Source organism: Danio rerio, chromosome 20, assembly GCF_052040795.2.
Source record: "Danio rerio strain M-AB ecotype USA chromosome 20, GRCz13ab, whole genome shotgun sequence".
In the NCBI taxonomy this organism is placed as follows: Eukaryota; Metazoa; Chordata; class Actinopteri; order Cypriniformes; family Danionidae; genus Danio; species Danio rerio.
The window spans coordinates 6,731,152-6,747,343 of record NC_141040.1 but is presented as its reverse complement, the minus strand read 5'-3'; the positions used below and the strand labels follow the sequence as shown (position 1 = coordinate 6,747,343).

The 16,192-nt window shown below is 38.8% G+C and overlaps 2 protein-coding genes across 14 annotated transcripts in view; one reads left to right on the top strand and one right to left on the bottom strand.

Annotated features, from left to right (window-relative positions):
- The window catches only part of dsc2l (desmocollin 2 like), a 1,349,056-nt gene that overhangs the window by 722,884 nt on the left and 609,980 nt on the right, over positions 1-16,192 (top strand). The gene's annotated exons all lie outside the window — the stretch shown is intronic.
- tns3.2 (tensin 3, tandem duplicate 2) overlaps positions 1-16,192 on the bottom strand; it is an 817,627-nt gene that overhangs the window by 775,347 nt on the left and 26,088 nt on the right. For 11 of the 12 annotated variants that reach the window (XR_015517992.1, NM_001443983.1, XM_087297829.1 and 8 more), the window contains 2 exon segments: positions 14,818-14,895; positions 12,134-12,235 (listed from right to left, as the gene is read on the bottom strand). Coding sequence is in view for 11 of the 12 variants with exons in the window: in NM_001443983.1 (NP_001430912.1) it covers positions 12,134-12,235; positions 14,818-14,895 (180 nt within the window). In the remaining variant the exon portion in view is untranslated. 12 annotated transcript variants of the gene reach the window in all.

Genomic DNA, 16,192 nt, shown 5'->3' with positions numbered 1-16,192 from the left:
ATGCATACAGTTAATGCTCTCACATTGTATTTCTATTTAAAAGTACCCACATATATCTGCAGCCGCTGTTGACTACAACCCACACCGCATAAACCTGTCACCATAACACAGCCACGTTCTACCTCAAAAGTATCCCATGAACACATTGCGTACATAAACCAAAGTTCTTAATCCCAGGGCATACACCAAAAATCCAATCAGAATATGACAAATCCACCACCCAAGTACCGGTGAAAAACACAGATTCATTTTTTGTTGACTAAACCCCTAAAGCTTCTCTAGTCTCAGGAGGCTGAAATCCAAATACCAGGCATGCATGATAAAAACGCCACAGCTGGCAGCTCTCACACACACACACACACACACACACAAACATCCAACAACTGGAGTTCAATGGTCATCAAACTATCACACAAACCTCATTATTAGCTAAGCATTTAATAGATCAATCAATCAAAACTAACAAGGTCAGCGCTTCAAAGAGATCAATGAATTGCTTAGCATTGAGTAAAAAAAAAAACACGACAACAACCTTAACTTTGACTTTGATTTTGACTGACAAAACGAGTAAAAGAATCACTAACAAAATATCTTTTAGTGTTCTCCAATCTCCAGAAGTTTCTCCAAAGTATTTTGCACATCAAAAGCACTTCTTTTAAACTCTCTAAAGCACTTTAAAAAAAATGACTTACTTTTAACCTTCCCCAATGAATGAAGCCCAACTGCATTCACTCATAACAAGAGCTCTCGACAACTCTGAAAATAAATCAACCAAAATGCTGCTGAAAGTAAATCCCACCACACACAGCTTCAAAACTGCGTGGAGCGTCACGAACCTAATGCTTTCCAGAAACATCCTCTCAAACCAGACCCCAAAGGTATCCGAGAGGACAACAGATGACTTGAAAACCAAGACAAAAATGCCCCAAAGTGAAAAGAAAGACCTGCTACAACATGAAAAACAAACCCAAACCAATATTTCTTGAATCAATAAAGTAAAGCAGAAGGGGGAAAAAAAAAGCAAGCAGTCCTGACCGTGTTTATCCTGCAGGCGACTGTTCCCATTTTGTCCCGCATGCTTTCTCATTCTTCACACAGTTTTAAACAGAAACGCAGCTTGCATTCTTTCCCATTAGGTGATAACAGCTCCCCTGAGTCTCCTTTTCTTTCCTCCTCTTCTTCTTTCTTTCCCTCAGTCAATCTCTTTCCCCTGTTTACCCTCCTCCCTTTTCCCTCTTACAGTACTGCTCTCCCTCTCTTTCTCTCTACCTTCACACACAGGTAACCCCTTTCAGGTGCCTCTCCTGGGTGTAAGGGAAAATCCTGGCTTGGGAAGCATTATTCCGATCCACTCAGCCAACGCTCCTCTGAATACAGCTGTACACACACACACATGCACACACACTCACACACACATGCTTGTTGTAGAGAGCAAACGGACGCTCGGAGGACCTTGAGCCCTCCAAATATGGAGTGGGGAATGTAAACACAAGGGCGGAGCTATGTGTGGGTGGAGAGAAAAAGAGACAGCGAGAGATAAGAGTGGTGTACTGAAGAACAAGAGTACTAGGGTGAAAAGAAAAGGCGCATGATGAAAGAGAGATTGAGAGAAAGGAAACGAAAGATAAAACTGAGCTCGAGCAGCAGTATGGGATTCCTTCAGACTGTTTGTCGCTGCGACTGGCAATAATTACAGACATGCAAGCGTGTGTTTGTGTGTAATTCTATATTTGAGTTTATGTATTGTAAATTGTAAAGGCTGTTGGTGCTCCAACTATGAGGTATCTCTAAATTACACGGCTGCTCGGGGCCGAATCACACAACCAGATGTGCATCAAGCCTCAGTCCCATTTGACACACACACGCATGCATGCACATACACATTATAAACTGCTGTTGGGATTGAGTTTTTTTTACAGCTGTGAAAAAGAAACTCCCAGACTTTAAATATCCTGCCTTGGAATTTCCGATTCTGAGCTCTACAATAGTAGAATTTTGCGCGGAGAGAAGCAAGAGGGCAACAAAACAAGTGCAGCTTGCCTGATCAGTGATCTTTAAAATGGACAAGGAGAACAAAGTTCAGTTTCAGGGAGTTAAACACTCACTACGTTCTGGCCTCTGAGGGGGTTAACTTACATAATTTAATGATGTGTTTGGGGGAAGGTGGGGTTAAGATGAAGCCACCGTGATTTTATTTTTAAAATAGCATTAAAATGGAAACCGGTTAATTAAAATTTACTTATTTTCCTTGATATTTCTCTTTTAACACTAGTTGTGGTCAATTATGCTACTATATACACTATTATTCCAACACATTTATAGTGTTTTATTTTAAAGTTTAAACATTTTAAGTTAAAACGTTTAAGGTTTTTTAAGTTTAAGGGCTCTATTTTGTCGGTCCATGCACAAAACGCAGGGCGCAAACGCTTTCAGGGCGTGTCAGAATGCATTTTTGCTAATTTACGGACGGGAAAATTGGCTTTGCGCCGTGGCGCATGGTCTAAAAGGGTTGAGTTTATTTTCTTAATGAGTTATAGGTGTGCTTTGAGAATAAACCAATTAGAGTCTCATCTCTCGACCCCTTTAAGAGCCAGCTGCGTCGCGCCAAGAGCGCATTCGCTATTTACAGGACGTAAAGTAAGTCTAAGTGGAAAAACTGAGCATTTCACTAGCAAACAGTTAACAGTTGACTGTTTTTTTAACAGAAAACTGTTAAACAGAGCATCTACTGCGTGAGAATGAGAGATATTGGATCACTTTTGCTCTTGGATAGGGAAACCTTTACGCACAGACAATTAGCCTACAAATAATAATTGCATTTGTTAAGCGCAAATATTCATTTTAAAACTATTTCTAAATTCAGTTCTAATTTCCAGCAAACGAATAAATGAACAACAATAACGAAGTGTGCTCAAAAACCTGAGTTATATTCTAAAACACATGCTGTGCCCCATATGGTCTAAAACCTGACAGGTGGGCAAATCTAAGCTTGTTTTTAATAAAACAAATATAAATATGAATGATAGTTTCTCAAAATAGCAATGCTTCACCAGTCCCCCTCAGAACGCCTTCCTTTTTAGACCAGAACGCCTATGGGCGCACATCTGAGCGCTAATGCATTTGCTATTTAAACAGCGTAGCGCAACGCCTCAAAACGACTCTTGCTCCAAGCTGAAACTACCAAAGAAGTATTGCGCCGTGCCTTGCGCCGGGTGTATGATAGGGCCCTAAGTTTCCCTTGAACAAAAATTCTGTGGAGATTATCCTGATAGAGGTAAATTTCATTGTTACACAATAACTTGCCTAATTACCCTAACCAGCCTAGTTAACCTAATTAACCTAGTTAAGCCTTTAAATGTCACTTCAAGCTGTTTAGAAGTGTCTTGAAAATATCTAGTCAAATATTATTCACTGTCATCATGGCAAAGATAAAATAAATTCATTAATAGAAATGAGTTATTAAAACTATTATGTTCAGAAATGTGTTGAAAAAAACTCTGTTAAATAGAAATTGGGGGAAAAATAAACAAGCAGTAATTCAGGGGGCTAATAATTCTGAATTCAATTGTAAATGCAGAAATCTTGTTTGACTTATCTTTAAAACTTAAAAACTTAAAATAGCCTAATACTATTGTATTGGTATAAACAGAAGTCAATCAGGATTTCTGCAGATTTATAAAGGTAATTCAGGAAGTTTAAAAGACATTCTTTAAAACAAAGGAAAGATTTCATGAATATTTAAAAGAGAACACAATGCAATTTTAAGTCCTCAAAATGTAAATGTAAAAAGAGGACACGGAGAGTTGAATAGACACATAAAAAATGCAAGAGAACAAATCTAAATACTTAATTACTTTAAAATTTCTTAATTATATCTAATTTCATTATACAAAACAAGAAAAAAAGCAGCTTATGGAGTGACTCATAAACTCTATATTAACATGGCAATAACTTTACTAAATTTCTCATCAAAATAGCAAAAAAAAAGTTATGTTCATCAGCATTTTGTCTTGTTTTCCATTGCAAATGTACAAAGATTCTTAACTGAAGATACATTTACTTGGAAAGCAAAATGCTGTGAGATAAGAAGTCTTGCTTTCCATCAAACTGATTCAGTTGCTACAAAGCATACTTTACTGTCACAATCTTGATCACAAGGCATGCATGCAATACCAAATTGCACCCAGGGAAACGCTACTAACTTTACAATTACTTACCAAGTAAAGACAATAACACAGTGATCTGCATGACGTTTTGACTCCACTAATATTTTTGTACTAATTTACTATTAAATATTTAGCTATTCATAAAGCATAACTAAACATGAAGCTTTCATCTTGTAGTTTAACACATTTTTTGTATGATTAGATGAATAAAATCGTTTAAACGGCTCCTAGGTTACCCCTTTTTTTCAGATTTAATATAAGTCTTTTGCGTCTCAAGAATGTGTATATAAAGTATAAGCTCAAAACACCCATCAGATTTTTCAATATACCATTTACAAGATGCTGTTTTATACTGTTTTCCAGCAGGGGGTGGTTTTGATGTACTGCGCCTTTAAGACGAGTCTTTCCCGCATACTGTTTTTTGGTGCCTTCCCGCGTGCTTTAATCTCCTCCCTCAGCTGCGTCAGACAACAGACAGACTTAAAGGAAGAAGGTTTCACTTAGCGTTTGTTAAAAATACTATTGTAAGAACTAATCTTTACTAATCAGTATTGTGAAGTTGCATTGATGAGTCACACACAATATCGTTTCAAAGTTCGCGCACACACACACACACACACACACACACACACACACAAACAAACACACACACACACACACACACACACACAGAGATACACACGCACACCGCAGCTGACACACACACACACACACAGGCAGGCAGACAGACAGAGCGCGCTTAGCTTAGCACTGTTTTTGCACTCAAATGTGACAGGATACAGGCTAACCTCCAGTACTGTGTGGATATCTGTTATGCTAGTGTACAAAATAAACCTGATTTAACTTCCACAAACCGGGATTGAAGCGTCTTCTTTTATAATTGTTCTGACACGCGGCTGTGCTAATGAAGTAAAGCTGAAGTAAATCATTGTAATTAATTACACACGTGCACTGTTTTAAAACACTTTAAACATGTAAAACTCACTCTTAATCACATTTGATGATGATTGCTGATCCTAGCGAACAGAACAGACCTTTTATTCCTGGTTTCTTTGCGTATGTCTGCCTGGTCTTGTTTACAGATACACGTGACTACCGGGACATGTTAATGCGCGCAGCTGTCAATCAATTGGGTGGGCAGGGTTACCGCACTCCTACGTAAAGTTGTGGTCGGTCTGAAAACCGCTCTAATTGGTCCACCGTTTTTATGTTGTTAAATTGAAAAAAAGGACTGGGTGTGTTTATATCACCCCAATATGATGGTCTATACACTATATATACACATATGACTATCCAAATAGTTTGAAAAGTAGATTTTTCACCATAAGTGCCCTTTAAAAGATACATTGACCACCAACAAAAGGCACCACATTACATTAAACTACACAAGACGATTATGGCTGTCATTACTGATACATTTGCTTCCCTTTTGTCTTGATCGTATTCTTCATGTACAAGCGTGCGCAAGCCATTTCAATCTTTTTGGCTTGAGACTTCCAGTCTCATTCAATTCCATTCATGTTTTCTTATTATAATTATAATAATTATAATTCCTTACATTTATATAGTTCTTTTCTGGACACTCAAAGCACTTTTACACAATGAGAGAATCTCCTCATCCACCACCAGTGTGCAGCATCCACCTGGATGACACGACAGCAGCCATATTGCACCAGACTGCACACCACATCCCAGCTGATTGGTGGAGAGATGACAAAGTGATGAAGCCAATTATGATATGGGGATGATTAGGAGGCCATGATGGACAGAGGCCAGTGGGCAAATTTGACGAGGATGCAGGGAGTTAAACCCCTACTCCTTTTTTCGAAGAACATCCTGGGATTTTTACGAACCACAGAGAGTCAGGACCTTGGTCTAATCTGAAAGATGGCGCTCACTGAGCAGTATAGAGTATAATTATTATCTAAGAATATATTTTTATATTTTGTCTGTATAGTGATGAACAAACTCGTTTGTAGAGGAAGTAGTTTGACCGTTTTCTGTCGTTTATTATTCCTAGTCATTTCTCCCCTAGGTAACTGAATCAAAAGTTTTAAAACAATCGCAAAAACAAGTGCACTTCAACATTGTAGAATACTACTGAATTGTAGGGGTGTCAAAATTAATAGTTTTTTCGGTGCACCGCGATGCAGACGTGGACAATTCAGTATCGGTTCAGTAATAATCATAACCGGTTATTATGTACTGATGTCATTTATCTCCTATGCGCTCTGTCGGGAGGGAGGTGAGCGCCGGTATTTACAACACTCAGGAGCCAACTCAGGGCCAGCCCTTGGCATAGGCAATATAGACAAATGGTAGGGGCGCTGTATATCCAGAGGAGCGCCAGAAATGAGCGCGGTTCAGTTGGTTTTGTTTACGATATTCCTGACACACATTCAGTTATAGCGGCAATAACTCAAAAACCTCTTACCCTAAAAAGATCTAAAGTGTGTTTCCTACAAAAAGACAAGGCTGGTTATGTTTCACAGCTATCCTATTCTTTGTTTTTTTTCGCTCGACATTATGACCCTGCTCCCAAGCCCTCGCAATATGCATTTAGCCAGGAGAGCTCGCGCGAAGCTCTCAGTAAGTTTTTTTTTTTGCTCCGCTCAGCGCGAACTCTTCCGGCTAAACGCATATTGCGAGGGCTTAAGTGTGTGTGTGTGTGTGTGTGTGTGTGTGTATTTGTTTGTTTGGTGCTGTCTATGTTTGTGTATGTGTGTGAATGAGAGACAGTGTGGTGCTGTGTGTTTATACAGACAGCTTGTTATAGCCTCCCCCCAAAATATAAAACTGTGTATGGAAAGCATCGTCAATGCACCGTGATGCAAAGAGATATCAAATTAAACCGAATCGATGGCATGATAGTCGTAACCGAATCGAACCGTGAGACCAGTATAGGTTCACACCTCTACTGAATTGTATTTTGGATGAAATATAGGCTAAATCATAATTATACTCAACTATAGAGACTGACAGAGATGTATTCAGAGCAGTATTTTGAAAATGTAATATTTATGAAAACAGACAGGAATAAATATCTATTATATCTAAATAAGTAAATGGTATTTATTGGTGTCCTTTCACTTTAGTAAAATTACTAAAAGCTAACGGATATTACAAGATGTATAAATGTGCATTAAACACTTAGCAGTCTACATGTGTTTGTTGCCTCTTTACAAACTTCACAATATACATGTTAAACTAACAAAAGACACAGCTAAACAGACCTTATGGCATATTGGGGTGGCTCTGAATAAATCTATAATCCATATATCCGACATTTTGCCTTCTGACAAGCTGCCTGCTTCACAAAACTGCTCCTTTTTAGTCTTTCTGCCTCTCCCGTTTTCAAAATTAGAGGCTCACTTACATAGTATGCTTAGTACAAGCTTAAAAACAAGAGGAAAAATATTGTTGTCTTAATGTATCAAGGAAATGTTGAGGCCAATCAAAAGCAGACTGGGATGTGCATATTAATGATCCAGTTTGGATCAAAAGAGTCTGTTTTGTTCTGATTTAGTTACCAGAAATTTACATTAATTTACCCGACAACAAGTAAGCAAAGGTTTTTGAGGCTCACAGTATGTCATTATCATGCATGTACTAAACTTGTGTTATCCAGTTATGTCAATATATATCCAAGTTTTCATTCCAGGGCACTATTCAATTAGAAACTGGTACTAAATGTTAGCCCACCCTCCCCTAAAAGCAGCTCGAATAACACATGAGTCATTCGGGACTGTTATGTCTGAGCTTCATCCCGCTGCTCCTGGACAAAACATCATATACTTTAAGCAGTTCTCTCTTACTACAGTTCATTTACTGCAGCAACGTTAACATTTAAAGTAATTGCAAAACCCCAAGGGAAAGAGCCACAGCAATGGCTCTGCGGTAAAACTACGGTAACTGGCAGCTCTGGTTTGGAGCTCATTATGTTTTGAAGGCCTCAGGTCAAACAAGATTAGATTAGGGTCAACTATGAGAATTGTAGCATTATTGTAGGAGGTTAAGCTTTCAATCCATCCTGAACAGTCCCGTATGGTCTCATATGTTCTAATTAACCTCAGCAAACGGTGCCCGGACTTAATAACGGTATTAGAGGTAAATCATGTTTCCTGTAGCATACCAAAACTTGACAATCACCAGACCATTAAAGAGACTTCATGTCTCTTTACATCCTGAAATAAACACTGTGCATTCATGCTTTTGTTTTCGGTCCTAAAATAAATACCCACAATCCCATGGTTTCACCACTAGACTTCAACAAGAGGCCTATGTATGTAAACAAGTACTATGAAAACAAGCCCTGTATTAGTTAGTTGGTGAATCCGACGTTACATTGAATGTGTTTGGAGAACGGTAACAAAGTTATTCAGACACATCTGTTTGAAACATGCCTTCACAAACATTTCAGAAAGCAAAACGGATTTGAGGTTTCACAAATGTTAAAACAACAGCCCGAGGACATCCAAAGAAGAGCAGCGTGATGCAAGAGAGGACGGAAAGAATAATTGTGATTCATGACTATGATGATGAAATGATTCATGACTGAGAAACGATGAGAAAGAGCATGAAAGAAAGAGAGACGTGAATAAATAGCTGCGTCCCAAATGGCACACTATACACTATGCACTTATGCACTTACACACTCAACAGGATAGTATATGTATGTAGTGGCGTCCCAAATGGAGCACTAATGTTTTTTCACTGAGCGGAAATTCAAACCGTTTCCTTGATGACGTTTGACGGTCGCCAAATCAGTAAAATAAACAACCGAATTATCAAATAATACCTGCCGTGAGTATAACCGCATTCACCATTGGGAGGCGCTATAATGACTCTTGAAGGAGAATTTTGCTTTCACCATCCAAAATAAATAAAGTTATTCAACATGTGCGTCCGATAGCTCCGCCCCTTCCGCTACGTGAGCAAACCTGCGGTTGTTGAGTGCGTGAAGTGTCCATCAGTACACACTTCATTTTAGCGGCTGAATGAGTGCATCATCCGGGTAATTAAAGTACACTCACTATTTTTAGAGTTTTCAGTGTGAACGCACTACTTACACTATTTATACTACAAAATGGCATAGAATAGTGCATAAGTATGTGATTTGGGACGCAGCTTATGAACTCGGACATAATACTCGGCTCGCATACTGATTTTAGCGTACTATATAGTATGGAAGTATACGGTTTCGGACGCAGCTTAGGGCTTTTATTCTCATAAACTGCGCGGACGTGAATGCGTCTGACTGTTCTGATTGGCTAAAGCAGACGTCTCACGTCAGTACGTTCTAGACGTGCACGCGCTCTTTCCTGCAATCTTCCTTTTGCGTTCACACAGCGCAGCATTCCGGCAAATTACGTTAATAGTGCATAAGTAGGCGATTTGGGACGCAGCTCAAGTTGTCCTGTGCTTATTTACATTGCTGTGTCTTAATTTGTGTTGGCCATGTGCTCCTCTTGTCTTTCCTTGTTTTCAGTTACCCCGCCCTCTTATTTAGACCTTGTTATCCTGATTGTGTTCACCTGTCTCTCATGTGCTTTGTTCTATATATTGTGCTGTGTTCTCATTTCTTTGCTGGTTCGTTCCATGTCTTGTATCCTTGCCTTGCATCTTTACTGAGCTTTTGGTCTTGCCTGTTCTAGTTCACTTGTCTACTTATTGTTTGTTTGTAGCGACTACTTTATTTTGTTTGTTTCTAGTGTTTACTTAATTTTGTGTCATTCATTCATTTTCTTGTCGGCTTAGTCCCTTTATTAATCCGGGGTCTCCACAGCGGAATGAACCGCCAACTTATCCAGCAGGTTTTAACGCAGCGGATGCCCTTTCAGCTGCAACCCATCTCTGGGAAACATCCACACACACACTCATACACTTCGGACAATTTAGCCTACCCAATTCACCAGTACTGCATGTCTTTGGACTGTGGGGGTAACCGGAGCACCCGGAGGGAACCCACGTAAACGCAGGGAGAACATGCAAACTCCTCACAAAAACTCCTCGCCATCTGAGCCAAGGTTCAAACCAGCGACCTTCTTGCTATGGGGCGACAGCACTACCTACTGCGCCACTATATCGCCCCTTAATTTTGTGTTCTAATTTTACTTTTATCCTTAGAACCATTGTTGTTCCATTTTCTGTCAGTCCGTCTTCTTCGTAATTTATTATTTGTTGTTGTTGTTTGATTTGTTTAATTACTCTCTTTAAGTTTTATTTCAGTTTTGTTTTATCAGATTGCTCAAGTCAGTCTTTCTCTCTTCTAGTATTTGATTTTATTTCAGATTTAGTTTTATTATTTTATTGTATTTTATTGCTGCCTGTTTGCTGTCCTGCCTTGTGTATTACAATTTTCCAGTCCTATCCTGTGTCCTGACCTCCCTGGTCTGCCAGTCTGGAGTTTACGTGGCTTGCTCCAGGATCTAGCTCTGGTTTTGACCACTGTTGCTCCTACTCCTGGCTGGCTGTTCATTTTAGTACCATCTTGTCACTACCACTGGCTTCCCTGTGTTGTTGCCCCTACCGTTGGGACCTTGTCATCCTCTTGTGTGTCTACTTGTGGTTTATTCTGTCAATAAACCCCTTTGTATGGTTCATTGCTGCAACTGGGTCCGTTTTCTTGAGATCATCCATGACAAAATGATGTGATGGACTGAATAAATAGTGAGTGAGCAAATTTTCTTTTTCTTTTGAGATTATGACCAATGAATATCAAAACTTTTACATTCTTATTTTCCAAAATGGTCTGTTATTTTCTATTGTCCATTTTTTAACCAGCAGTTTGAGAGAATAGGTAAATATAAAGCTGAGAGAATTCTACTTAGCTGTTTTAACAAGAATAACAAGAACAAAAACATAATAAAAGCGCTTAATAAAATACATTAATTAATTAATTAATTGATTGATTAATTAATTATGTTTTTTGAGCAGCAAACAAGCATTAGAAATAAAAATTAATGAAAAATGAAAATGAAAAATGAGAAATAAATTCTATTAAAATGGGCGACACAGTGGCGTAGTAGGTAGTACTATCGCCTCACAGCAAGAAGGTCGCTGGTTTGAGCCTCAGCTGGGTCAATTGGCGTTTCTGTGTGCATGTTCTCCCTGCATTCGCATGGGTTTCCTCTGGGTGCTCCGGTTTCCCCCACAGTCCAAAGACATGCGGTTCATGTGAATTGGGTATGCTAAATTATCCGTAGTGAATGAGTGTGTATGGGTGTTTCCCAGAGATGGGTTCCAGCTGGAAGGGCATCCACTGCACAAAACATATTTCGGATAAGTAAACGGTTCATTCCACTGTGGCGACCCCAGATTAACAAAGGGACTAAGCCGAAAAAAAAATGAATGAATTAATTAAAATGGAAATCAGTTATTTATTCATTCATTTTCCTTCGGCTTAGTCTCCGTTTCAGAGGTCGCCACAGCGGAATGAACCGACAACTATTCTGGCATATGTTTTACGCAGCAGATGCCCTTCCAGCCGCAACCCAGTACTGGAAATCACCCATACACCCTCATTCACACATATATTCACACACTATGGCCAAGGTTTTTGTATCCAATTCACCTATAGCTCACGTCTTTGGACTGTGGGGGAAATCGGAGCAGTTGGAAACCCACGGAAACATCAGGAGAACATGCCAGCTCCGCACAGAAATTCCAACTGTCCCAGCTGGGACTCGAATTAGCGACCTTCTTGCTGTGAGATAACAGTGCTAACCACTAAGCCATCATGCCGCCAAAACAGCTATTTTAAATAGTAAAAATATTTCATAATTGTATTGTTTTTGCTGTACTTTAGATCAAATTACAGCACAAACTTGATAAGCAGAAAAAGTCTTAAGAAAAGACTTTAATCATTAAAACTAACTCTTCCAAAGGGTTCCAGCCTATAATAGCCACATATACTTCTATTCAAGACCACATTAGAAATATTATAAATTGGAGATATCCAGTGTTACCTGTTGCTGGAAGATTTTCGCTTAAGTCCCACTGGGTCTGTAGTGAATCCGGAAGATCATTTTCAATGACAACTGCCAAACTACTCCTCCATTGGTCACAGTCTTGAAATGAAGACACATTATGTTTATTTATAACTCAATAAGTAATCATTTATATTGATGATCTGCTATAGATATTCAGTTAACCATACAAGTAACTTTCATTAGAGCATTAGTAAACTGCTAAGTCAGGGTTTGTAAAATACTTTGACATGTATTGTAAAGGTTTCCCAGAGATGGGTTGCGGCTGGAAGGGCATCCGCTGTGTAAAAACTTGCTAGATAAGTTGGCGATTCATTCCACTGTGGCGACCCCGTATTAAAAAAGCCGACAAGAAAATGAATGAATGAATGAATGTATTGTAAAGGTACTAAAAGTCACTACAGTATCTGTTGGTGTTAGCAAACATTAAAAGATTACTTTACTTACAAAATGTTGTCATTAATAAATCACACTCAGAAAAGGTCCAGGATTAATTGGTACCGGACTGCACAAATTTATTAAACTAAAAAGGCCTTGAAACATTGCACGCTTTGTGTCAGCCTTTTTAATTTAATACATTTGTATTTTTGGAGCTTTGGTGTTGCCGCCTTTGATGAATATTTCATTTGCACCTTTTGCGTTTTTTGGCTGAGCACCCAGTTAAGAGGGATGTGTGTGCTTTTGTACAGTTTTTCATTACCGCGCCGCACAAGAAATTATAAATTATTTCCGTTTTATTTATCGGAATATATATGATATATATATGAGTCTGGATGTCTCGTGAACGCGTAGCGGTCAGCGGAGCTGCGTACAAACGGCTGCGCAGTTGTTCAAGTCTCCATTTGCTGACAGACAGATTGGGCTACTTATCGGAATTATGAGAGATGTCGGTCCAATTCTATTTAATTGGATGAACTTTTTTTTTTTGTTTTATGCCAAAATCTAAAAATACATATAAATACATTTATACGATCATTTACTGTAATCACTACTATTAGACTGTGAAGAGACTTTCAACCAGCACAAAAAAATGCTTCTGAAGACAATCACCTACTGCACCTTTAAGATTTAAGATTTTGAGTCTACCATGTAGCAATTTTTGATTAATTTAATCCGATTAAGGTCACAATTGAACCAAATGGAAATCAAATTAAGATGTGGAGTATGCCGGTTTTAGTGGCAATATTGAAGTGAAGTACAGACATGTTAACACCGCAATCAAAACTATTACCGTTGTGTAGGACTTTTCGGAACATTTTGCAACAGCATAGTTTATACACACACGACTGTTTGAGACTATTCTCTGCACCTACCGAGTCAGTAAAGCACTACAGACACCTACATCGCAAAATGCATGTTTTTTTTCCCAAACAGTGTGTGATATCAAATCCTATTAAAACAACACTCTTCCAGCAGTTCATACTCGCTCCCAATATCTTGTTTGTCACGGGGGGCATGCATGAAATGTTCCTGAATAAAAGTGAAAGTGCCAAACTGCAGTTAAAGTCGACAAATTAAAAATGAAAGACCTGAAATAACATGAAACTCCAGACGAAATGTGCATATTGTGGTGATGCAATGATGTTAATCAAATTATGCGCTTTAACATGTAAAACGGGATCATGACCTGATATAGATGAAGTCATCGTATTTTGTATTTTGCTTGTTTATTGCACACAGAAAAGTGTTAATGCAGCTTTGTATGATTACAGTTGAACCACTGAAGTCGCATGAAGTGTTTGGACAATAGTTTTGGGTTGAGTGTCTCTGGACTGTTTCTGTCTATGGAGGATGAGAGAGCTCTTAAGCCTGGTTTATACTTCTGCGTCAAGTGACCGGCATAACCCACGGCGCATGCAACGCCCGTAGCCGTGCATTTATACTTCTGCGCGCTGTCTCTGTTGGTCTGCATTAACACTTCCGAAACGCTAGTTGGCAGTGAGGTGTAAATGTTCCTCTGTGTCGAGTTTCTTCGCTGCTGTTTTGCTTTTTCTGAACACTTCCGGGATGTACAAGTGGCTCAAACTCGCTCATTTTGAGGCAGGAACTGGCGGACGTGCAACAACTTTAACTATGATGTAAACACAAAACAAAACTTTCCATCCCGAGCTCCTTCACGGGACTCCACACTTGTAAACAATCGCTCCATCAGGCTCGCACCATTCGCGCGGCTCTCAGTCCGCCCAGACTTGTCAGCGCTACCAAGCTGACCAATCACAGAGCTTGCGCTACGCGTTGTTGCAACGGGTAGTTAAATTTTTTGAGAGGTGCACGTCAGCGACACCGACGGCCACGGCGAAGGGCTATGCGTCAGCGCCGTAGCATACAACGGCGCTTGACGCAGAAGTACAAATCAGCCTTTAGAGTTCATCTAAAATATCTTAATTTGTGCTCCAAAGATGAACAAAGGTCTTGAAAAGTTTGGAGTGACATGACGATGAGACTGGACTTTCGTTTTTGGGTGAACTATTCCATTCAATCTACTAATATTCCAGTGACTGCTAGTTGACATATAGTTGCAAAGTTGCTTATTGACAGCAGAATGTATACACAGGACCATAAAAACCTAGCCTAAACTAATTCACTACAATACAATACACAAGTTCACGAAAACAAACTTACATGAACTTATAAAACATCTTTCATTAAAGAAATTAGAATACCTGAAGCAAGAGTTGGATCTTTGTCTGCAACTTCTGAAAAGAGCACTTCCACCACACAGTTCTCTGGGAATCTTGGGTCTTGAATGGAGACAAAAGCAGATGATGATTGGAAAAGAGAATAAATAAAAAGTATGCTGCACATAAATACTGTATACAAGCTCAATCACATCTGATGTTCTTGTAACTGAAGTGCACATTCGCTATGCAACACATATTTTCTCTTCTGTCCATCCTCATTAGGGTTATGTTGACTAAGTTTTTCAGTCCCACTTTATATTAAGTGTCCTTAACTACTATGTACTTACATCAAAAAATAAATACAATGTACTTACTGTGTTTATAATGTATTTGAGAACGCTTGTGGTGCTTTTGAGTTAGGATAGAGGTTGGGTTATGGACAGGTTTGGTGGCATGGGTAGGTTTAAGGGTGGGTTAAGGTGTAAGGGATGGTCAACAGTGTATTTACAAATGTAATTACAAAAGTTAATTACAGATGTATTTACATACATGTATTTAATCAAGCATAAGTACACAGTAAATACATGTGTTTACACAATAAGTACATTGTAACACATTAATTCCTGTGTAAGTACATATTAGTTAAGGCCACTTAATATTAAGTGGGACCAGTTTTTCTTCTGCATAAGGGTTAAAATGCCAGAAATAGTTGTCTGTCTGAAACGGTCTGTCTCCTTCTCAGATTTGTTTGGGTCAGATCTGTTGTGCGTCTTGTCTGTCATTATTTACTAAAAACACAAGGCACACTCACACGGTCAGTCACGAACACAGTCAAACATCAACATGTCTCCAAAATCTATGAATTTCACTACGTTAAATACAAATTATATAATCAAACACACTCTGAAAATATAACAATAATAATTATGTGCATAAATATAAAAATGAAGTCAAGCCAACTTAACAGCAACAAGTCAGATTAACAAGTAAATCAACTTGTCACTTTTAAGGCAACTCACTTTTTTAAAGTAGCTAAATGTTTTTAGAGTTTAGGACCTGCAAACACCTGCTGGGTTTTTATAGTGAATGATAGTTTCTTAATCTGGGTTACTGTTAGCTAATCCTACATTAATGTGTTAGTGAATGCACTAGTTTAGTGGTTCTCAAACTGTGTTACGTGTACCACTAGTGGTACACTGACTTCCTTTTAGTGGTACGCGGAAGAATGAAATTTGTCATGTCCATGCTACACACATTTCAAAATTTATCAAAAATGATGAATATAATATGTCATATATGACACAAAGCCTATATTTCTGAGGTAATCTGCCACGTTTTTTTTTAACTGTGCAGAGTTTTAGATGCTTTACTGCACCTACTACGCTACTGTATTTCAATACTGCTCATTTTTGGTGGT